Raw genomic sequence first — 24790 nt, forward strand, 5'->3', positions numbered from 1 at the left:
GAAGATATGGAGGTGAGAACCAACACTTCTGTCAAGGTGGTTGATTAAACAAGTTGTGTAATGGCTGAAAGAGTCCTTAGATCTGGTGAGTGAACTGGAAGTGTCTGAAGGAGTCATTAGATCTTGTAGATTAGCTGGAAGGGATGCCACTTAGGTTCAATCTGTTGAATAGGTTGAATCTGTTTTCCAGCTCTCCTCCATATAACACAAGACTTCAGTCGGTTTGCTCCTCTGACTGTAGTCCACAGCTAAGAGACATCTGAACATTCTCTGCAGACATGAGGGCAGTTTGTTCCATGATACTGGGGGGTCATCACAATGATTATTGTTTTGCAGGCAACAAATCTGCTGAATCTTTTGTCTTTATCTGTGGCCATCTTCCAGGGAAATTTTCCTGTGATCAGGCAGTAGAGGAGCACTCCAAAACTCCATACATCCAGAGTGGAGTCTACAGCCAGTTCTTCCTGTCCAGTGAGTTCACACATCTCAGGGGCCCTGTAGGAGGTGCTGCCAGACTTAGATCTAATCACTGTTCCTTTCATACAAGTAAGGCCAAAGTCAGTGATTTTCACACAATGACACTCCTGGTCAAATACCAAAATGTTTTTACATTTTATGTCCATGTGCACCATTCCTTTCTCGGCAATAAATTCCAAAGCACTGGAAATCTGCATGGCGCATCTCTTAACACTGACCTCTGGAAGTCAAACCTGGAATATAGAAAAAAGTTATTGCCCTGAAACAGAATTATCCCCAAAATTGCTAAAATTCGGAATCAGCTGGAATCAGACTCACATTGCGTACAATTATAGAGGACAGGTCTCCAATTGGTGCCGCCTCTAGGCCAAATACAAAGTGGTCTTGGGTCTTGAAGGCCATGCCAAAACTCCTGATGATGTTGGGATGAGAAGAAAGGTAGGAGGACAAACTGAACTCTATCAGAAATTGCCTTTTACTTGTTCTTTTCTTTTCCATGATCTTCAAAGCCATCTTCTGATCTGTAAATAGGACATGATTAGATTGATATTAAGCACAGCATTTGTGTACATTTATATTTAAATCATGTTATGGGTATGGAGAGATGTATACAGTTGTGTCCAAAATTATTCAACCCCCAATGCTGTAAAGGGGTTTAGGGACTATAGTGTACATTTGGAATTGTATTCAGAATCAAATCCTACAAGGACGTTGTAACTACCCAAATGCAACTAAAATGACATCAATTGTTTATGTAATACAGTAGTAAATGGTTCTTATGTGGTTTCTTCATTGCCACAATTATTCAACCCCTTAAAGACTACCACTCTGAAGAACAGAGGTTCATACAGGTGCTTTCCATCAGGTATTGAAAACACCTGTGGATGTCACCGAGCAGCAATCAAGCATAATAAGCACCAATTAGGCAGCTTTAAAATGACTGTGATACTCAGCTCCTTCTAGACATTTACTGGTGTGGTTACAAACATGGTGAAGGCAAGAGAATGGTCCAGGAAGACAAGAGAAGAGGTGATTTCTCTTCACAGGAAGGGCAATGGCTATAAGAAGATTGCAAAGATGTTAAACATACCAAGAGACACCTTAGGAAGCATCATTCGCAAATTCAAGGCAAAGGGCACTGTTGAAACGCTACCTGGTCGTGGCAGAAAGAAGATGCTGACTTCGACTGCTGTGCGCTACCTGAAGCGTAGAGTGGAGAGAAGTCCCCGTGTGACTGCTGAGGAACTGAGAAAAGATTTGTCAGATGTGGGTACAGAAGTTTCAGCCCAGACAATAAGACGCACACTGCGTAATGAAGGCCTCCGTGCCAGAACTCCCAGGCGTACCCCCTTGCTGTCTCCAAAGAATAAGAAGAGTCGACTGCAGTATGCCAAAAGCCATGTGGACAAACCACAAAAGTTGTGGGATAGTGTTCTGTGGACTGATGAAACAAAATTAGAACTGTTTGGGCCCATGGATCAACGCTATGTTTGGAGGAGGAAGAACAAGGCCTATGATGAAAAGAACACCTTGCCTACTGTGAAGCATGGTGGAGGGTCAATCATGCTTTGGGGCTGTTTTGCTTCTGCAGGTACAGGGAAGCTTCAGCGTGTGCAAGGTACCATGAATTCTCTTCAGTACCAGGAGATATTGGATGGAAACGTGATGCAGTCCGTCACACACCTGAGGCTTGGGAGACGTTGGACCTTTCAACAGGACAATGATCCCAAGCATACCTCCAAGTCCACTAGAGCATGGTTGCAGAGGAAAGGCTGGAACATTTTGGAGTGGCCATCGCAGTCACCAGACTTAAATCCGATTGAGAACCTCTGGTGGGACTTAAAGAAAGCAGTTGCAGTGCGCAAGCCTAAGAATGTGACTGAACTGGAGGCCTTTGCCCATGAAGAATGGGCGAAGATACCCGTAGATCGCTGCAAGACACTTGTGTCAAGCTATGCTTCACGTTTAAAAGCTGTTATAACTGTAAAAGGATGCTGTACTAAGTACTAAGATTGAATGTCACTTGGGGGTTGAATAAAACTGATAATGCTGTGAGCACAGAAAAGACATTTGTGGTTATTTCATTATAACTGTTATGTTATATTTGTCTGACCTACAAGTGCCTCTTTAATGTAAATGTAAGCAAGATGACTGAATGATCAAAAGCAATGTCAAACTGGCCAAAACACTCAATTTCAGTGGGGGTTGAATAATTTTGGACACAACTGTAAAATTAAAACATCCTGTATAACTGGGCACTTACTTGTTTCTTTGTCCTCCACCAGCAGCACTGAACCGTGTCCTCCACTTCCAAGTTCCTTTTATGAGGTGGAATCTCTCCTGTAAGTCTATCTCCTGTAGACCTTGTGATGATGAGGAGACGAGTCCTTTCAGAAGGATCTTCACATCGTGAGCAGCAGAAGCCATTTTGATCTGGAGAAGACGGAACAGTTTTTAGCCCTTATTCAAATAACACCTAAAACCCCCCAAATAACATGTAAAATATCCTTCTTGTAATAAAATCAAACACACAACATAATAAAACATATACTATAATATTGACTTAAAGTCTTCATTTGTACCAACTATATGTACAGGCTGGTAGGGAATAACATGGAAAATGTGGTTGATAGTAAAAGCTCCAATTAAATTCACATTTTCATAAACACATACAACTGAGGGCCGATATAAAACTACAACATTACTATATACAGCTCAGTTATATTTGTGTATTGATTGACAAGTGTCATTCTATAATAGTGAGGAAGTAACAAAACATTCCTTATAATAGTACAAATATAATGACTTACCTTAGGAAATGTTGAGATCACTCTTCAATGTATCCTGCAAAGTGTTCCTCTGTTATCAGGCTCCACTGATTTCCAGGTGAGATCTTCAGCTATTCTCCAATGTCCCCCTAGATCTGGTGTTGAAGAGGAATGAAAGAGGGAAGAGAAGGTCACCTTTAAATGGGAGTTTAAATGGGTGGGGGGGAAGTTGAAGCATTCTGATTGGCTGCCTGGGAATTTACATACGTTGTACAAGTAAGCCAACATTCAGTTTGCCAATTTGCATTTGAACTGATCACTTGTAGACTGTAATCAGAATGTGAGAATGAATACAAAGAAACAAGGAAGACTTGAGGTTCAGGAGTATCAGCGTTTGCTGGGCTATAGATGATCACTTCATATACAGTATATTACACAGTACAGTAAATTGAACACATTTAGGATGATTGTTTAGTCAATGACTTTGCATGTATATCATCAATTTCTTTTAGTTTACAATTATACTCATCAATCAATAGACATCATATTTTTAGAGTGTATTGTGAGGTGTGTTTTTTTTTTTTTTCTCATTCCTCCAAAGTTGAACTGACCTTTTTCCAAGGTGGAAGGATTTGAACTTGGGATTGATATCCTCTTTGATGTAATTTTCAAAAGATTGTACGTGCCAAAAAAACCCTTTTCTCTACAAAATTTTACATAATTTAAAAGGCTGAGTTCAGAATCCTTAAATTCCTTCTGCCCAACCACAAGTCTGTGTTTATATACTGTGAATTGCATTATTCTACATATATGCACATAATTAACTTTTTTTTTTCTTTTTTGCACCCGTTTTTAATCATTATGACCTACTACAAAGGTAAAAAATGTGAAATCCTTGTGTCCAATCAATATGAGGAGGATTCCAGCGAACATAATAGGATACTCCATAGTATTTGCATTTCCACCCTATGGGCCATTGGAAGTCCCCAGTAGTCCCTCTGGTCTCTGTATTGTGGGTAGTTGATATGGTCATGCTCATGGAATGTATTCAGTACACATTACTGGACAGGATGCATTTATTCAACAGAAACTGGGATGGTTGGATGGTGCATTGGCACTTAATGATAGATCTCAGCTGTACCATTATTTGTCTTTGACTCTTGTCAGTTATGTGGTTAATCTGCCTACAATGTTGACTTCCTCTTTCATGTATTTGATCTTTATTTTTTTGTGATTAGCTTTATTTCATTGTAAATTATTATGTGCATTTTTTTTCCTGCTGTTCATTCTACCTCATGTATGATGTGCAGTTTTTGTAGTCTATCTTTCAATAAAAACTTTGTAAACAAAAAAAATAAACTGAACTAAGATTTGATACAGTTTTTTTTTTTTTTTTCTCTTCACTTAAACTTCTCTCTAACATGTTTAGAAATACTGCATTATAACAAAACCAAATCTGGCTATTTATAAAGTATTTACGGCAAAGGTTTGATGGACATTCATTCATCTGTATTTTATGCCACTAACTGGAGATTCATTCTCTTGGAAAAATGCAGCAGATGGATGAATCTTATTTGAGAAAGGTAAACCATATTTAACCGTCATCTACATACAGCATAATGTCAACTAAACTAAGATTTGTCCATCGCATTTAAATTCAAAGAGGATTCACCCATCATTTTCCATCAAGAATCACACTTCCGCAGTGAAGCATATAATCCATGAAAGTGACACATTAATTCTCATGAATTCCTATAAATCATACTTCTAGTTAAACCATTACATATCCTTGTGATCAATAAAATATAACTGAGCTGCGTGCAAAAGAAGTGACTTGGTGCAAATGATCCACTTCCAGGAATCCAGCCAAAAACGCAGCTGGTATTCATGTTTCTCCACCCCCACAAGGATATGCAATGAATTATTTATATGGTTTAATACAAATTTGTCATTTTCATGATTTCATTACATGCATCCCTGCATTCATTGAGATGATACAGGGCTAGCACAACACATTTGATCTGATAATAGTTGGGTTGTTTATGGCAACTCTTGTAGCAGTTGCTAATGTAAGCAGTTGTGTCCCTTCCTATGCTGAGATAAACCTGCAAATTTGTCATTACCAGAGGTCCACAGTTGGACATTACTAGTCCCAACAATGGAGGGTGGCTTCCATAAACAAGGCCATTGTGAAAGAAACAGTATCATCAGTTACATCTCAGCCAGGTGTTCTACCTCCTCTTTAACATCTATTCACAAGCCCTTCACCATTGAGATGATCAGTTCTGTCCTGGGGGTAACATTTCTCTCTTTATTCTGCAACTACATAGTCATTGTCATAGAATGAAGAAAAACCAAAAGCATATTTCAGTGAATATCACAATCTCTGTTGTATTGTTACATTTACCTAACTTGTAAAATTTGTTTTATAGTTTTCACTATATTTCAGCTGTTTCTTTTAGTGACCATCTCCATGCAGTAGGCCTCCTTGATGAACAACAGCTGACATGAGGGGGAAGCTACACAGCAAGTGTATTGATTGTATTCAGTCGGTTCAGACAGGTAGAACAATAATGAGAAGAGGTGAATTACAACAAATATGATAAGATGGAATCAGATTCTCCTTATAATGAGCCAATATGACTACCTTCCTGCAACCCGGTCTATTGTTATGTCATACAGTATCACCTGTAATTAATAGAATATCGCCCCTTGGCAGCTTACATTAAAATCAAACAATTCCCTTCTATCTTCAGAACCCGGACATACAGTATAAGACGTATTACACAACCACATTGATCAAACTCTAGCTAATATATATTTCTCAGTACAAGAACTATTGATATCTACCAATGGAGATTTCACATAAACTCATATTGTAACCGTCACCCCCTTGTAGCCAGTAAAACCAGACCACACATGTAATATTGGTTTATATGCAATCTCCTTTAAGATTTAAAGTTTTTTGCCTTTGTATTCTGAAGACGCTTTAAGCACAAAATGATATCTACTAGCACATTGGACCCCTTTGGCAGGGAGGGGGACTAGACCCCATAGCCAGGCAGAATGGAGGCAGATTGGACCCCATTGGCAGGCAGCATGGAGGTAGACTCCAGTACAGCTCTGTGATCTCTCTTCCATAGATCTGTATCTCAATATCTTTAGTCCATCATTTGCTCTGGGTGTACTCAGTTCATAATCACAAAAGAAAATTAATTTATTAATATTATTATACAGGATTTATGGCGTCAACAGTTTGCTCAGCGCTTTACAATATAACGGGAGACAATACAGCAACAATACAGTTCAATACAAGAAGGATAGGAGGCCCGGGTATCCAAAGATACTCATTCAAAGTTCTTTTTGAACCTTTAAATGTTCACATTGCTCAACCATCCAACAGCAGCAAATGTTAGCCTTGTCTTTCCATCACATTTACTGAATTTTATCGATAAGCCTTCATTTCACATCCTCCTGTGTCTGGTGCCATGGGCTTCCTTCATTACTTTTATCATTTCAGTCCTTTCTTCAACTTTGCCAATCTTGTCCATCAACTTCTCCATAAAGCTCAAAAGTTTTGGTAGCTATTCAACAATACACCACCACCAAATAAAAAAAAACGTATCCCACAATGTTCTAAGACTGGAATATTCCATACACAGGATTGAGACACAAAATTTAGAATAACAATGGTGTCTACTTTGACTAGCCAACACCTAATAGTCAATAGACAGAGGGGACATGAATAACAATGGTGATGAGATCCTGTATGTGTAGTAAGCATGGAATGAACAATAGTACAGGTGGACCCCCCCAGGAAGACAAAAATTCAATAAAAATATTAGAATATAAAAAGGGTAGCTTAAGAAATAGAATTGCGTGGGCCATTGTAAGGAAATGGGGAGTGTGATTAAACAAATAATACAGACATTAATAATAATATAATTGTTATTGACCCACACCCACTTCTCACTGTTCTTTCAGGGGTAGGACAGCAAGGAAACACACACTGTAGGTGAAAAAGATTATATTGTACAAAAAATAAACATGAACAGCTTTGCTGCAGACAAGAAAATATAACTTTAATTACATAGAAATATAACCAAGTGACATATAAATCATAGGCAAGGATTAGCAGCAATATGACCCAATACCTTCAAGCAATAGAACCTCTGCATCATGGGAAACAAATCCAAAAAAAAACAAAAGTCCAGTAAATATATTTAGCTAGCCAACAAGATATCTAGCTAGCAAGTACATCACATATTACCACTCCATAGTCAGCCTCCACTCAAGGTCTCCAGGCAACTCCCCAGTCAAGCTACCCCCATCAAGTCTCCAGTAGAGCTTGTCAATAAAGCCCCCCCCCCTTTAATATCCAGTCTGGCTATTCTTATACTAGTTCCCTCCATTACCCATCATCAAGGAATTTCTAAGTGGTACAATCATATCTTTCTGGAGAAAGCGATTGGATGGAGCTCAAGTCCTACTTTAATGTGATGGCTGTCCAATGTTAACACCTCTGCCTACTAGTTGGTGACAAGATGTCTACAGGATGTATGCATTCATTAAATCTGCCATCACCCTAGACTTTTAGATAAACAGACCCCATATTATCATGCTAAAGCCCTTTAACAAAATGGAGACACAGTGTCTGACCACCACCTTTCAGCAGGCCCTAAAGACAAAAATGGCCATCTTATTTACAATGTCTAGCATTTGTCTTTGACATACTAATAAAGGCATGGACGGTTAGTTCTTTTGAGAATCAGGAAGACATTTTGTCCCATATGGTTTACAAACTTACTTTAAACCAGCTACTTGCATAGTCATATCACTATGTGGTCACAAATATCCTATTATTCCCATATAACATATCATATATAAACATATTACATATTGGTGATGGGCATTTCTTACATCATTTTACCTAAGAAATCCACAATGACCCAGATAGCAGTGTGCCCATTTGATGGACATTTCATCATCCATCGATATTACTGGATATAAGGTATTATCCTGCCTTTGACTTGGTAACCGCCTGAACGGAGATCCAGAAATGGGAAGATATGGAGGTGAGAACCAACACTTCTGTCAAGGTGGTTGATTAAACAAGTTGTGTAATGGCTGAAAGAGTCCTTAGATCTGGTGAGTGAACTGGAAGTGTCCGAAGGAGTCATTAGATCTTGTAGATTAGCTGGAAGGGATGCCACTTAGGTTCAATCTGTTGAATAGGTTGAATCTGATTTCCAGCTCTCCTCCATATAACACAAGACTTCAGTCGGTTTGCTCCTCTGACTGTAGTCCACAGCTAAGAGACATCCAAACATTCTCTGCAGACATGTGGGCAGTTTGTTCCATGATGCTGGGGGGTCATCACAATGATTGTTTTGCCAGGCAACAAATCTGCTGAATCTTTTGTCTTTATCTGTGGCCACCTTCCAGGGAAATTTTCCTGTGATCAGGCAGTAGAGGAGCACTCCAAAACTCCATACATCCAGAGTGGGATCTACAGCCAGTTCTTCCTGTCCAGTGAGTTCACACATCTCAGGGGCCCTGTAGGAGGTGCTGCCAGACTTCAATCTAATCACTGTTCCTTTCATACAAGTAAGGCCAAAGTCAGTGATTTTCACACAACGGCACTCCTGGTCAAATACCAAAATGTTTTTACATTTTATGTCCATGTGCACCAGTCCTTTCTCGGCAATAAATTCCAGAGCACTGGAAATCTGCATGGCACATCTCTTAACACTGACTTCTGGAAGTCCAACCTGGAATATAGAAAAAAAAAGTTATTACCCTGAAATAGAATGATCCAGAAAATTGCTAAAATTCGGAATCAGCTGGAATCAGACTCACATTGCGTACAATTATAGAGGACAGGTCACCAACTGGTGCCGCCTCTAGGCCAAATACGAAGTGGTCTTGGGTCTTGAAGGCCATGCCAAAACTCCTGATGATGTTGGGATGAGGAGAAAGGTAGGAGGACACACTGAACTCTATCAGAAATTGCCTTTTACTTGTTCTTTTCTTTTCCATGATCTTCAAAGCCATCTTCTGATCTGTAAATAGGACATGATTAGATTGATATTAAGCACAGCATTTGTGTACATATATATTTAAATCATGTTATGGGTATGGAGAGATGTATACAATTAAAACATCCTGTATAACTGGCACGTACTTGTTTCTTTGTCCTCCACCAGCAGCACTGAACCATGTCCTCCACTTCCAAGTTCCTTTATGAGGTGGAATCTCTCCTGTAAGTCTATCTCCTGTAGACCTTGTGATGATGAGGAGACAAGTCCTTTCAGAAGGATCTTCACATTGTGGGCAGCAGAAGCCATTTTGATCTGGAGAAGACAGAACAGTTTTTAGCCCTTATTCAAATAACATCTCAACCCCCCCAAATAATATGTAAAATATCCTTCTCGTAATACAACCAAACACACAACATAATAAAACATATACTATAATATTGACTTAAAGTCTTCATTTGTACCAACTATATGTACAGGCTGGTAGGGAATGAGATGGAAAATGTGGTTGATAGTAAAAGCTCCAATTCAATTCTGATTTTCATAAACACAACTGAGGGCCGATATAAAACTACAACATTACTATATACAGCTCAGTTATATTTGTGTATTGATTGACAAGTGTCATTCTATAATAGTGAGGAAGTAACAAAACATTCCTTATAATAGTACAAATATAATGACTTACCTTAGGAAATGTTGAGATCACTCTTCAATGTATCCTGCAAAGTGTTCCTGTTATCAGGCTCCACTGATTTCCAGGTGAGATCTTCAGCTATTCTACAATGTCACCCTAGATCTGGTGTTGGAGAGGAACGAAAGAGGGAAGAGAAGGTCACCTTTAAATGGGAGTTTAAATGGGGGGGTGGTTGTAAAGTTGAAGCATTCTGATTGGCTGCCTGGGAATTTACATACGTTGTACAAGTAAGCAAACATTGTGTTTGCCAATTTGCATTTGAACTGATCACTTGTAGACTGTAATCAGAATGTGAGAATGAATACAAAGAAACAAGGAAGACTTGAGGTTCAGGAGTATCAGCGTTTGCTGGGCTATAGATGATCACTTTATATACAGTATTCCATTCTACTGGAATATGAAATGACATTTTTCATTTTGCTGTGGAGCTCCTGGTGAGAAGGTTCGGTGTGTGAAGGTGTACTCAGGTTCTGTGACTTTCCGGCCTCAGCAAAATCCTAGAAGGTGGAAAAGACATAAGCAGGAATCTTCTGGTATCGGATTTTTAGATATATTGTTAGTTTAGGATAACTACAAAGTGAATGGTAACATTTATCAAAGCAAAGGATCTTAGTAAGTTTAACCGCTTCCTGACCGCCCTATAGTAGAAATAGCGCTACAGGGCGGTACGTGCGTAAAATCAAATACCACCGAAAGAAAGCTCAATTCATGGGAAAAAAAGGACGCTGAGAGTGTTTTACTATGGGCCTGTGTGTGTGCGTCACTGTAATCACACGCGATGACAGGGAGGAGAACTGTTAGTAAACAAAACAGTTCTCCTTCCTGGCGGAGATCCTCGGTAATCATGGGGTGCCGGCGAGTAATCACCGGCCAGGACCTGGTGATTGACAGCCATGGCCCCTACCTGGAAATGCAAAATCATGTGTTTGTGTGTATGTGTATATATATATATATATATATATATATATATGTATGTATGTGATTATGTGCACCCGTGCCGCCCTGTAGCAGTAATTCTTCTATAAGGCGGACAGGAAGCGGTTAAACTGGGTGTTTAATTTCTTCCCTCTGTAAAATACGTAACATGAGACCCATCCAATGATTTTTATTATGTGGCCCTGCTCAGAATTTGCAATAAACAGCTCTTGCTAGAGCCTGTATTTACGGCAAATTGCAGTCCATGCCCTTATTTCCTTTACTCATTTCGGCTTCATCCATAGGAATGATTCGGGTCGTGCTCATAAGTTTACATACCCCTGACAGAATTTGTTAGATACAGACCATTTATTAGGAATGCATTCACGATCAGGCCAAAAACACCACCAATGTAGTTCCCAGAAACCACTTCCCATCCTTGAAGACACCACAGGAACAAAACACAATCCCTGTGTCTATGGAACAGGTTCCTTCTGTTTGGTCCCCAACCACCATACACTAACTCGGGGACAAGGTCAGCAAACCACAGACACATACTGATCCATAGATACCCGGTCACTACAAGCTGACCAAACCAAATGAGGACACCTAGAGTCATGACTGCTGTATACGCCTCCACATCTACACTAATATTCCTTTAGATCAGCAATTTCTCCCATAACCACTGGAAAAGGATCATTTAGATCTGTATCTTTCTCTTCCCAATACTCTTCACATCCCTCACCCCTCCCTACATCATAGGCACAGATAGAAGCACCTTACGAACCTCTCTGTTTCCACCACCCCCCTCTGCCAATCCCTCCACTGGCTTCCGATTGCCCAACGGATCAAATTCAAAATCCTAACACTGACGTACAAAGCTGTCCACCATACTGCCCCAAACTACATCTCCGACCTAATATCCAAATACCACCCAACACGCACTCTCCGCTCCTCACAAGACCTGCTTCTCTCTAGTTCCCTGGTCTTCTCCTCTCATGCCCACCTCCAGGACTTCTCCAGGGCGTCACCCATCCTCTGGAACTCCCTACCCCAATCCATCAGATTATCACCTACTCTCCTCTCCTTTAGGTGCACCCTGAAAACTCTTCTCTTCAGGGAAGCCTACCCCACCCCCTGCTAATTGCCAACCTCCTCCACTCTTCTTACCACTCCTTCACCCACAGCCATTTCCTCCTGTACCACCATTCCCTCCCTCCTAGATTGTTAGCTTGAAAGAGCAGGGCCCTCGAATCCTTCATGTATCACATTGTATTGTTATTGTTCTTTTGCATGTACTGTCTCCCATTGTAATGTACAGCGCTGAGCGAACTGTTGGGGCTTTATAAATACTGTATAATAATAATGTGATAATATGTCCCATATGCTATGGCAGCCTGACCATTGAAAATTGAAATAGTTTGCATTTTGCATAATCTGTAATGTTTCCGTTTTCGCCCGAGGTTGGACTGGGACCACTTTGTATGAACCTATGATGTTTGCTCAGTCTTCACTTTTGCTATCAATTCCTTGTTTTGTGTCACCTTCAGATTTGTAATTCTTAATTTTTAAGACTTTCCTCCTGGGAGGCCTTAACAATAATAATACTTTAACAATACCAGGTAAAAACCCTTTACATTTACTCTTTTTCATTCTCCGATGCCCTAATATTTGGTTAATAGATTTTCCTGCAACTACGGGTTTCAGGAAAGAAAATTGCTTGATTCCCATATCCACACAATCAGTGTTGATGGGAGAATCCCTTCCATGAAGCTATTGTGTTCTCTCAGTGGGGATAGGGGGTGGGGGAGTCATCCCCACTGGGAGAACACAGTGATTTCTGCTAGTGGCTATATTAGCCTCTAGCAATGATCACATGGAAAACCCAACAGGTTGGTTGTACTAAATTTGACCAATCAATCAACTTAGATACATTCAGCCTGCCTATACATAGGTTAAATCTTGGCCTTGAACCATCCGAGATTCGAACCTTCTATGGACGGCTTTAGTTACAAAGCTTTCCATGCTAGATATGGCAGCTGTTTCCAGCAGATGGTGCCCACAGTTTCCAAGTAATTACCTTAAAACTTTTCAAAGCTCCACTAACAAGTTGAGAAAATGGAAGAAAATAAGTGATAGAAAAATAAATGACACAAAAAAAAAATATATATATTTTTTCAAGCCTTTAGTCTGAGACTACAATATTCAGTACACCCAAGGTGTTGGAGCACAGAAATTTACCATAACAATAAGATCTACCCTGAATGGTTTCAGCCTACACCCAACAGACAATACACAGAGGAGGAACTGAAGGCAATGGGGATGGGATTTGGTAATTACAGTAAACAAACAATAGTAGAGGTGAACACCCAGACACTCAGCAGAAACAATTGACAATGACAATGGCTACCATTTTCCCCAACAATGTTTTGTAGTGTATACTAAAATAACCTAAAAATACTCCATACTCTGGTCCAGAAAAGTTCCACTTTTCCAAAAATGAGGATGCTAAAATGTGAACATTACCAAACATCCTCCCTGCTACATTTAGCTTTAATTTCATACAAATACAATCCATCTCAATAAAACAAATCACAACTAAATCAAACTAAAACAAGTTTTTAAAAAATAAAAATATGTCAATTCATGATTTTTTTTCATTAATAATAAAATAAACAAAAAAAAAATAAAATCAAACAAGCAAAATAATATTTCCTCTTCCGTATACTATTATCCCTATTAAATTGACCGGCTTCAGTTGGTTCCTCCAATATCCTTTTCCTGAATATGGCAATCCTGCAATCTAGTAATATAGAAGGTAATTATCAAGCATGTTCTACTATCCAACCTAATGCAGAGTAGCTGCTTATTTCCTGCATTTCCTCCACATTTGGTCTATGATTCCCTATGCCTTGCTCAATAAACTACTGGAAGTATGGGACACACTGGTGAGGCCACCTCCTTACCTTTACTATGGCACCCCAAAAACACTTCATTACCCTTAGGAGAGAAGAAAATCTGGATTTTACCAACATCAGGGGGTTTATTAACCTTTTCAGTTAAAATAATTTGGCCCCCAATGTGATCTGGACTTGTCACAATGGAGTACTCTCTATTTTCGGTTTTGTGACCTCAAAGTGAACATTTAAAGTAAAGTAGATTGTGGAGACAAAATACAACAAATACAAACCAAACATGACAATAAAGACCACCATCACCATCTCAGGGAAAGTTCCTTCATCCCCCCAATGAACATATATGTGATGAGCGCAGTGCTGAGTCTGAGCAGTTCCACATTACTAAAAATGACTAGTGATGAAGCCCCATAGCAGAAAAATGTATTTTGGCCTCAAACTTTATATGTAAATCCTCTGCTTGTAAAAGATTAGTATATATCGTAAGAATCTGCAGAAGATTTTTGAAGCTTTTAGTGATGGAGCATCTTTGTTAAAACCTTTAAAGAATAACTTTACTTTCAGGATCCAATCACAGCTCAGCATTCCAGCCTTTGTCAGTTCATATATATTGCCCACTTTATAGTCTCAGGTGGGTGGAGTTCTATGTTGGTTTTAGATTGTATATTTATGATTTATATATGGATGCGTGTTTATATTTTATTTATTTAGACAGATATTTTATACATACATTTTCCATGGCTAAATTGGGTCAATGTGATATTTTGCATTTTTGTAAATTTATGTTGAGCGATTTAATAAAAATATATTAAAAGAAAATTAAGACATTTTATACATTATCTCTATAAATCTTAGCATCTAGAAACTTTTTTCTTGGTAATTAAATCAATCAAAATTAGCAATTTTCCCGCCCTCATCACACTGGCACAGCATAAACAATCCCCATTCATATGGACCTACCTGCTCCACCCTTCAGGACCCCATTCCAAAGTCACCAATCATATGTTAATGAGCAGCTCCTCTGTGTTGGCCAATCAGAATCTCATTTAACAAATTCCTTTTTCTCCTCACATATATACCAGACCTCCAGTTCTTACTTTCAGTGACTCTCATTTTGCTTGTAGCAAAAGTGATTCATTTCCTCCATTGACTGCTTCCCACCAGAATTACTTTTCAGAAGACCACATAGATTTCTTCCGTGAAGACCGACTTGGAGACCATCTATACCTTCATTTTCCAAAGTAAGTCATATAGAACTTCATCGTTTTATAATCCTCAGTTTTATCCTTTTCTAGGGTTTTTCTACTATTAGAAGATGTACTTAGCAGAAAGTTAGATAGTAAAACTGTTTAATGTTCTCTATTTTTCACACTTACCTGTTATTTATTGTCACACAAATAGGCCTTTTATTTTACAGATTTATATATTGATTAAATCTCCACATTATCTTGCAGTCATTTATTTTTAAAATATATTCAGCCTTAAGCTTTACATTCAGATGTTCATTCTTCTTGTACCCTTGAAATAAAATGAAACAATTCCATCCTCGGTTGTGTGATAGATGGTAGATTAGCAGTTGCATGTTAAATACAATTCAAAATCAAAAGTTTCACATTTTGCCATTCCTGTAATTTTGCCATTCCAGTCTGTCTTTTTCATACATGGAAGTGTTTTCCTAATTCTCTCTTTCATCATATTTTACAATGACAACCTAACAATACAGATTTTTTAGCAGAAAGTTAAATAGAAAAAAAACAGTTTTTAATTCTCCCAAAATTTAAATTATTTTTTCTTTCTCACTTGCCTGCTATTGACTTACAAAAGGGATTAAATCATTGTCTTTTGTTTAGAGATCCATAGATTGATGGAATATCCACATTAACTTGCAATATGTTGTTTTTACAATCTACCCAACCTCATGCATTACATTCAGATGTTCTTTCTTCATGTTCCCTTGAAATAAAATGAAACAATTCCATCCGAGGTTGTCTGGTAGGTTGTAGATTAGCAGTTGCATGCTAAACAATTCAGGACCAAAACATGATTTCATTTATTGCTAGCTGGAAATATTTTTTTCATTCATTAAGCTCTGACATTGCTCTGTATTACTAGCAGAGAATGAGGAAAGTGAGGCTTCCCACCTGTTAGCTAGGTGTCTCATCACACAGTGGAAGCAAAAATGTGTTACATCACCTCTGCATTCACCTCCAAACATGGGGTCACTTTCACACCTGCAAATGGTGGAGTATTTCCATCTTTTGTCTAACCCCTGTATATTCCCTATAAATGAGACAAACTCAACTGATGATAAAAGAATAAAAAATACAAGCCAATTAATCTCTGATTCTCTGACCACATATACACAGCTATATACCCTAGAACATTCTAGCCAAAAAATCTCATCAACCTGTTACATCACATGCCAGGAAAATTAAGAAAACAAATAAGTTGTGCTTGCATATAATTGGATGATGGAAGTCAGCAGAGCTCCTCCCTTATTTACTCTAACAGATTCTATGATATCTAACAGAAAGCACTCCTACGCTGAATATTATCTAATGTATTTCATATATTGTGAATGTGTTGTAGTATTTATTATACCCTTTTTCTTTTCTGTCTTTTCTATCTTTAATTTGTATATATGTGATAATTAGCATTTTTGTAAATTTATGCTGAACAATTTAATAAAAAGATATTATAAAGAAAAAAGAATATTAAGACATTTTATACATTATCTCTATAAATCTTAGCATCTAGAAACTGTTTCCTTGGTTAATTAAATCATTTAAAATTAGTTTCAGGGTAATTTCCCCGCCCTCATCACACTGGCACAGCATAAACAATCCCCATTCATATGGACCTGCCTGCTCCACCCTTCAGGAGCCCATTACAAAGTCACCAATCATATGTTAATGAGCTGCTCCTGTGTGTTGGCCAATCAGAATCTCCCATCAATTAAATTCCATTTTCTCCTCACATATATACCAGACCTCCACTCCTTACTTTCAGTGACTCTCATTTTTCTTGTAGCAAAAAGTGATTTATATTCTACATTGCTTCCCGCCAGAATTGCTTTTCAGAAGACCGCATAGATTTCCTCCGTGAAGACCGACTTGGAGACCATCTATACCTTCATTTTCCAAAGTAAGTCATAGAACTTCATAGTTTTATAATCCTCAGTTTTATCCTTAGCTAGCATTTTTCTCTACTATTAAGAGATGTACTTAGCAGAAATTTAAATAGTAAAAATGTAGAATGTTCTCTATTTTTTCACTTACCTGTTATTTATTGTCAGACAAATAGGCCTTTTATTTTAGAGATTGATATATTGATTAAATATCCACATGTTATTGTGATCATTTACTTTTTAAAATATATTCATCATTAAGCTTTACAATCAGATATTCATTCTTCATGTACACTTGAAATAGTTAAAAAAAACAATTATTCCTCAGGATGTCTGTTAGATGGTAGATTAGCAGTTGCTTGTTAAACACAATTCAAAATCAAGTTTTTTTACTGAGTTCAAAATTTTGCCATTCCTGATATTTTGCTATTCTTGTCTGACTTTTTCATACATGGAAGTGTTTTCCTAATTTTCTTTTTCATCATATTTTATAATGACAACCTAACAATACCGATTTCTTAGCAGAAGGTTAAATTTCCCTACAAAAGGGATTCAATGATTCTCTTTGGTTAGAGATCCATAGATTGATGGAATATCCACATTATCCTGCAATATGTAATTTTTACAATCTACCCAACCTCATGCATTACATTCAGATGTTCTTTCTTCATGTATCCTTGAAATAAAATGAAACAATTCCATCCGAGGTTGTCTGGTAGGTTGTAGATTAGCAATTGCATGCTAAACAATTCAGTACCAAAAGATTTTTTATTTCCCTAAGTTTCATATGTTGCCATTCCTGTCTGTCTTTTTGTACACGCCATTGTTTTCCTATATTTCTCATTCATCATATTTTACAATGACAACCCAGCAATACAAATGTTGTAGCAAAAAGATTAAATAAAAAGAATGTTTTAATGTTCCCTGAATTTAGATGATTTTATCTTTATTTCCCTTGCCTGTTATTACCCTACAAGAAGGATTAAATGATTGCCTTTTGTTGAGCGATCCATAGATTGATGGAATATCCACATTGTTTTGCAATATGTTATTTTTACAATCTACCCAACCTCATGCATTACATTCACATGTTCTTTCTTCATCTTCCCTTGAAATAAAATGAAACCGTTCCATCCGAGGTTGTCTGAGAGATTGTAGATTAGTAGTTGAGTGTTAGACAGGAATGGTGAAAAAACTTTTGATGGTGAATTGTTGTTTGTCTTTTTGTACATGCAACTTTGTTTCCCCCCTAATTTTCTTTGCTTTTCCAAATTTTCCAATAAGAACCTGTTTTAGCAGTAAGTTAAATAGACAAACGTTTTTATGTTCCCTCAATTAGATTTTTTACCTTTTATCTAAATTGCCTGTTATTGCCCTACAAGTATGAATACATTATTTTCTTTTGTTTAGAGGTCTGTGTATTGATTGAATATTTTTTTTAGAATATAACCAACCTCATACATACATTGAGATTTTCTTTCTTCATGTATCCTAGAAGTAAAATTATACAGGTCTTCTTAGGTCATCCTAGATTGTCTGTTAGGCAATTTTCAGTTTGGTTTGAAAGCACAATCCAGCAAAAAAATGTTTTTTTATAGTAATCGGGTTCCAAATTCCACTGTTCCCATTTGTCATATTTAGTACATGTGGGGTTCTATTTTCTCTTCCACTATATTGTTACAATGACAAGCTTACATAACATTGACTAGAATGTTGGCAACTCTGACCAGCAACTCAATACAATGGCTGTAGCTAGAGGCCAACTCCAGCCAATCCCATTTATTTGCTTGATTTATGAATGAGTTATAACTTCTGTCAGGTTTTTATTACCACCTGGGTCCTTATTGGGAAGATCCACTAGTGACCCAATACTGGGACACACATGGCAATAAACACCTGACAAAGATATGAGTCTGAGTGCTCCAACTATCTTGTCCTATGACATGCTCAGATCATTTGTTGTACTTTGCGCTTCACATTCAAATATACTGTGTGTGTATATATATATTTTTTTATTTTTTTTTTCTGTTTATCTTCATGCCTTGCTAGTCTGGCTAGAGTATTCTATGGCAATCTTTTTCAACCAGGGTGTCCAGGTACCCTGGGGTGCCTTCTGGGTTATTCAGCGATGCCTTTGGTAGAATTGCCCCAAAAACTGTAAACAAGACAGTAAGTGGATCAGTCCTGCCTTTTTGTTACACAAACCACAAATTTGTATTGTGCAGCATTACAACCTTGGGTTCTGTGGGGTCCAGCCGCTGACATCCTAACAACGAATGATGTAATTGGTTGAAAAGGAGGACATCAGTCACCTGAATCCTTGTTTGCCCCTCTCCATCAGCACTGGGGTCACTTTAGCTGAGTGAGGGAGAATGTTGGGACATGTTGGTAGCAATGTGCAAAGGTGCAATAGTTATGAAAGAACAAACCACTTCTAATGTTGGGGGTCCTACTTGTGTGGATGTTGCTGCGTTACGTAAAACTATTTGTTTCGTTCTTACATTTTAGCATGGGGTGCCTCAAGATTGTGTGGAATTGTAAAGGGCACATTGACTAAGAAAAGGTTGAGAAACACTGTTCTATGGTGTATGCATAGCAAGACCAGTATAGGTCCATGATGAGGGACCCCTTGTATTTCCCTGTTACTATATAATGCTAGAATGTGGTTTTTCATTGTCCAGTTATACCTGACTCTGGTATATTTCCTATTGTGAATTGATGTTGGTCACCTTTGGAAATAGCCACCAAATCTTCTTTCTGTTTATGTACCTGTTATTAATCTTTAATAAAAATATCATGGAGCAAAAAAAAATTACAAAACCTAATAAAGGTTTTCATTCTTCCCCCACTTGTGCCCTCTTAAAGAGGTTTTGCTGACCACACACATGAAGTGAGGGAAGATCGGACGTCAGAAACGACAATAAAAAGTTAAAAGATGTTCTAACCTTGTCCTATTTTTGTCCAAATTCTTTGGTTGGATTTGTACTTGAAGTCTCAGGAAGTCACATATCTTTAGTAAATCATTTACTGTATTACAGCAAAGTAAAACCAGGGACTTCCTAGGATGGCACCTAAGGACAGAAAGTCAACACCCAGCTATAAAAGATATTTTCATAAATGTTAGTCATATCATGCAAAAGTTTAAAGATTCACACATGATGTTCAATACAAAAACTTTTGTATGATGTGACTAATACATTTGGAATTTGTATTCCTATGTTTTGAATTGATATCCCTGGCTGCCATCCTAGGAAGTCCCCGGTTGTTACCTTGTTGTAGACATTTGTTGGTTTGGAATGATGGCACTCTCGGTCCTTTGCCCAGTGCCATTCTACATCACTCCTTTCTCTCTTTGGAATCTATAAAATAATTGGACTTCTTACATATAACTTGTATGTATCAGAGTAAGGGTTCGTGTCCATAGAATCAGTTTGATGTCCATTTGAGACCCTTCTAAAATAATTTATAATACTGTATATTGACAGGTGAATTTGATCGGCTTCAAGTGGGTTTTGCATTACCATAGACTTATATAGGAAAACAATATCCACTTGCTGTGAATAAAAGCTCATCAACATAAGCCCAACATGTATTTAATAAGAATTGTAAGCATATATCAGCTTTAAAATGTAAAATAACTGTCTTTAGTTACAATACTACCCCTCCCCCCACCTCTAATGAAGGTGACAATTAATAACAGTAACTGGGTGATATCCAGAGAGATGATTAATGCCGCTTACTAATGATTAGTGCCAAATGAAACTCATTTGTATGTTTTGATGTTGTGATTCCAGAATGGCTTCTAGCATCGTAGAAGTAACCAAGAACACTGCAAGGAAACTTCTTGAGCTCATCGCCGAAACCTCAGAAAACCTGACGATGATGGAAGTCACAGACCACTTCCACCCCATCAAAGAGCTCGGGACAGGATCGTATGGAAAGGTTCTCTTGGCCAAACATCGGGGCTCAGGTAAATTTGTAGCCTAATTCATGTAAAGAGAATGATTTACAGAATCAGTTGTGCTTCTGAATGAGTGGAAATAAACTAAGGGAAAGAGTAACTAGCAGGTAAAGGTTCTTCGGTTGCATGGTGCAACAAGGGGGATCATACTGTAGATATTGCATCACCAGAGGAGGGGAGACTATAATGAGCAAGTCTGCCATAATATACAAGTCTGATATTTACATATTCTAGTTAATGCTCTGGGTGCCCTCTGCAGATTTAGTTCTATTTACAGCTCAGATGTCTAAAGGATCTTTACTTCTAAACTGAGATATGAGTGTGACATCCAAGATCTAAGAATCAACAGAATGCTTCGGCTGCAGAACATTTCCAAAGCTTTGAGCAGCATTTTTTAAGTTTCTAAGTTTTCCAAGCCCCCCTTGCTTCCAGTTTTTGAGTGATGGTTATGGATCTTAATAAGTCAGAGCTTTTAGATTTACATAAACTTTTAACTAACTTTAGTAGGTTTTTAGCAAGCTTCATCATTTCTCTAATGTTGTTTTTATGATACTCATTGTCTTTTTTTGTCTTTCTTTTCAACAGATGAGTTGGTGGCTATGAAACTGATGAGTAAAGAGACAACTCCAATGGACAACTTCCTAGTGGAATACGGAATGTCTCTTAGTCTCAGTGGCCATCCAAATATCATCACAACCCATGAAATCGCTTTCCAAACCAGCAACGACTATGTCTTCGTCCAGAAGGTGGCACCAGCTGGAAACCTTCATTCAATAGTAAAGTCAAATGTAAGTTTGTATCAAAACTTTACTGATATTTATAAAGTCACGATTTCTAGTTTTAGTTGCTTTAAAGCATTTCTGAGTTTTAAAGGTTCCTTTCCCAGGGCAGTGAGTTGGTAGGATGTATAGTTGGCATACGCTTGTTGTTTTAGGTCTGTGTATCACTCAAGTTATGAAGCAAAGTTTAAAATGGAGTAAGATGGGTTAAGATGGATCTTGCACCATTAATGGCACCATTTTGGATGCTGACAGGTTTCCTTTAACCTCTTGCCGACCGCGCATAGCCGAATGACGGCTTCACCGCGGCCGGCCAGTTCTGAGTGGACGTCATATGACGTCCTCCCAGAACGCGCTCTCCTGCGCGCCCCAGGGGGCGTGCACCCGGCGATCTCCGTGATCGCTGTGTCCTACGGACACAGCTGATCACGTGATGTGGTGAAAGGCCGATCCCACCGGCCTTTTACCACATGATCAGCGGTGTCCAATGACACGCTGATCACAGGGAAATGAAAGTGACGGTTCTCGGCTGCACTTTCCTCACGCTGTCAGATCGTGAGGAAAGTACTGCCGAGAACCGGCAGTTGTCAGAGCGGGGATTGGCACCGATCATCAGGGCACTGATGATCAGTGCCCTGATGATCGGTGCCCAGCAGTGACACCCGCAAGTTCCGCCCAGCAGTGCGCCCACTAGCCCCGCACACCCGTTCCCAGCAGTGCCCCCACCTGTGCCCAGCAGTGCCCCCACCTGTTCCCAGCAGTGCACTCACCTGTGCCACTCTGCAGTGCCACCTACCTGTGCCCAGAAGTGCCACCTACATGTGCCCAGCAGTGCCACCCACCTGTGCCCACCCACCTGTGCCCACCAGTGCCACCCACCTGTGCCCACCAGTGCCACCCACCTGTGCCCACCCACCAGTGCTGCCCACCAGTGCCACCCACCAGTGCAGCCCAGCAGTGCTGCCAGTCAGTGCCACCAGTCAGTGCCCAGGGGTTGTGCCAGTCAGTGCCGCCAGTCAGTGCCCAGAAGTGATGCCAGTCAGTGCCGTCTATCAGTACCCATCATCAGTGCCACCTATCAGTGCCGCCTATCAGTGCTGCATATCAGTGCCGCCTATCCGTGACCCCTAATTAGTGCTGTCTATCAGTGCCGCCTATCCGTGCCACCTCATTAGTACTGCCTATCAGTGCCCTTTAGTGCTGCCTATCAGTGCCCATCAGTGCCGCCTATCAGTGCCCATAAGTGCCGCCTCATCAACGCAAATCAGTGAAGGAGAAAAAATACCTGTTTGAAAAATTTTATAAAAGAAACAAATAAACTTTTTTTTTTTTTCAAATTTTTTGCACATTTTTTAATTTATAGCGCAAAAAGTAAAGCGCCCAGTGGCGATTAAATACTACCAAAAGAAAGCTCTATTTGTGAGAAAAAAATGATCAAAATTTCATATGGGTACAATGTTGCATGACCGCGCAATTGTCAATCAAAGTGCGGCAGCGCTGAAAGCTGAAAATTGGCATGGTAAATAAGGGGGTATAAGTGCCTGGTAGGCAAGTGGTTAATCCTACTCCTTGTGTATTCAGCTAATGTATGTTTGTTTCCCTGTACACGAGGTAAGGTGGGTTCAATATGTTGGGTAACATTGTGTTATATTTGTGTCTGGTGACTAATTTTCTCTCTTTTTTTTCTACAGGTTGGTTTAAATGAAGATATTGTAAAGTGTTTTGTTCCACAGGTAGCGAGTGCCTTAGACTTTATGCACAGCAGAGGAATGGTCCATCGGGACATTAAACTGGACAACATTTTGCTCATGGACATTGAATGTAAGGAAGTCAAATTAGCAGATTTTGGACTGACGAGGCTCCGGGGCACTCAAGCACCATGTATGGCCTGGTCCATCCCATATACTGCTCCGGAATTGTGCAGCTTAAAAGAAGGGGATCAATTGCTGCTGCACCCGAGCATTGACGTGTGGGCGTTTGGAGTCCTGTTGTACACAGCTATGACCGGCTCATTTCCTTGGAAAGAAGCAGGGGGTCATGACCCCATGTATCGGGAGTTTGCTTGGTGGCAAATGAAGAAAGACCTATCCTTGGCACCAGGAAAGTGGCAACAATTCTCCATTGAAGCCAGGCAGATGTTCTGGGACTTGTTGGCCCTCAATGCCTCTGAGAGGTGTTCTGCTATGGACATTTTAAAATATGTCCACCTGCCATGGAAAGCATAAATGCCTCCAGAGAATCTAACCAGGAAAACGGTCATACATGTGATATAACAGAGTGCATGATGTCCATTGTGGAGCCTCATCAAGTGCTGCCTCATACAACACTCATGTCCTAGGGGAAGGTAAGTCTAAATCTTAGGACTGCTGGCTTTTTCTGTAGCTGGTCACATGTTTGCTTATCTACTGTAATTGCTGATTTCAGAAATACTAACTCATAGCGTAGGAAAACCGTATATAATGAGCCACAGAAGCACAGATCTAATTGGACCACATGTCCACTTCTTTCCACCACAGTTCTCAAAAGCAATTTCACTATTCAAACATATACCATTCTAAAGCTATAACACCGATGTATGCTTACATGGTACCTACACTAATTACACATTCATTCTATTTGGCTTTAGTCTCCCAATGATTCCCCTGCCTAAGAAAATATTATATGGTCAAATTATGGGACCCTCTGCTCCAGGGCCACAGAGCAGCTAATGGCATGGTTATACTACATAGAAATTACATTGCACTTCTTTTCACCATTGATTTTATTGTTCTCCTTAAATGGCCTTAAAACCCATTTCCAGTTTTATTCTTTCATGTGGTAGGAGGGGGGGCCTGTTTACAAAAACAAGCAATGTTCACCCTCCCCAAGCTCTAGTGCTGCCCCATATTGTCTTTGCTCCAGATTCAGTCTTTTCCAGGATTTGACACCCAATGTTATGCAACATCTTCTGTGAGCTGACAGGGAAATGAATCAGGGAGCCAAGCTCACCTCTTCACATGAGCCCAGTTCTCTGCAGCAGCATTCAGGACCTGTTCCCTGCTGGAGGATAGATGAGGATGGGAAACACATGTCAATCATATGTCCAGCCCGGCCAGCAAGAAAAAAGACAGATT

General features: G+C 39.1%; 2 protein-coding genes and 1 pseudogene across 2 annotated transcripts; 1 reads left to right on the forward strand and 2 right to left on the reverse strand.

The window, feature by feature from the left end:
- Positions 1-248: 248 nt before the first annotated feature.
- LOC149454750 (serine/threonine-protein kinase SBK1-like) lies at positions 249-8233 on the reverse strand (annotated as a pseudogene).
- A 231-nt stretch (positions 8234-8464) lies between these two features.
- Positions 8465-17009, reverse strand: LOC149454751 (serine/threonine-protein kinase SBK1-like). The gene is made up of 4 exons (XM_089687071.1): positions 16941-17009; positions 9430-9598; positions 9105-9307; positions 8465-9016 (listed from the first exon to the last, which is right to left on the reverse strand). The coding sequence occupies exons 1-4, from the start codon at positions 17007-17009 to the stop codon at positions 8465-8467; spliced, it is 993 nt and encodes a 330-aa protein (XP_089543197.1).
- A 3723-nt stretch (positions 17010-20732) lies between these two features.
- Positions 20733-23902, forward strand: LOC149454752 (serine/threonine-protein kinase SBK1-like). Its single transcript, XM_089687072.1, has 3 exons — positions 20733-20907; positions 21484-21686; positions 23369-23902. The coding sequence occupies exons 1-3, from the start codon at positions 20733-20735 to the stop codon at positions 23900-23902; spliced, it is 912 nt and encodes a 303-aa protein (XP_089543198.1).
- The last annotated feature ends 888 nt before the right edge of the window (positions 23903-24790 follow it).

This window comes from Staurois parvus, unplaced genomic scaffold (genome assembly GCF_062004578.1).
Source record: "Staurois parvus isolate SC_StPar_1 unplaced genomic scaffold, SC_StPar_1.0 ptg000417l, whole genome shotgun sequence".
NCBI classification, from domain to species: Eukaryota; Metazoa; Chordata; class Amphibia; order Anura; family Ranidae; genus Staurois; species Staurois parvus.

Bases quoted from the DNA above. Each gene is read 5' to 3' on its own strand.
- LOC149454752 (XM_089687072.1), top strand. From the start codon at position 20,733: ATGGCTTCTAGCATCGTAGAAGTAACCAAGAACACTGCAAGGAAACTT. The intron at 20,908-21,483 runs GTAAATTTGTAG...TCTTTTCAACAG, and splicing joins GGCCAAACATCGGGGCTCAG to ATGAGTTGGTGGCTATGAAA. The intron at 21,687-23,368 runs GTAAGTTTGTAT...TTTTTTCTACAG, and splicing joins ATTCAATAGTAAAGTCAAAT to GTTGGTTTAAATGAAGATAT.
- LOC149454751 (XM_089687071.1), bottom strand. From the start codon at position 17,009: ATGCTAGCTAAGGATAAAACTGAGGATTATAAAACTATGAAGTTCTAT. The intron at 9,599-16,940 runs GTATAGATGGTC...TGTCTTCTCCAG, and splicing joins ACTTACTTTGGAAAATGAAG to ATCAAAATGGCTTCTGCTGC. The intron at 9,017-9,104 runs GTGAGTCTGATT...TCTATATTCCAG, and splicing joins CCTCTATAATTGTACGCAAT to GTTGGACTTCCAGAAGTCAG.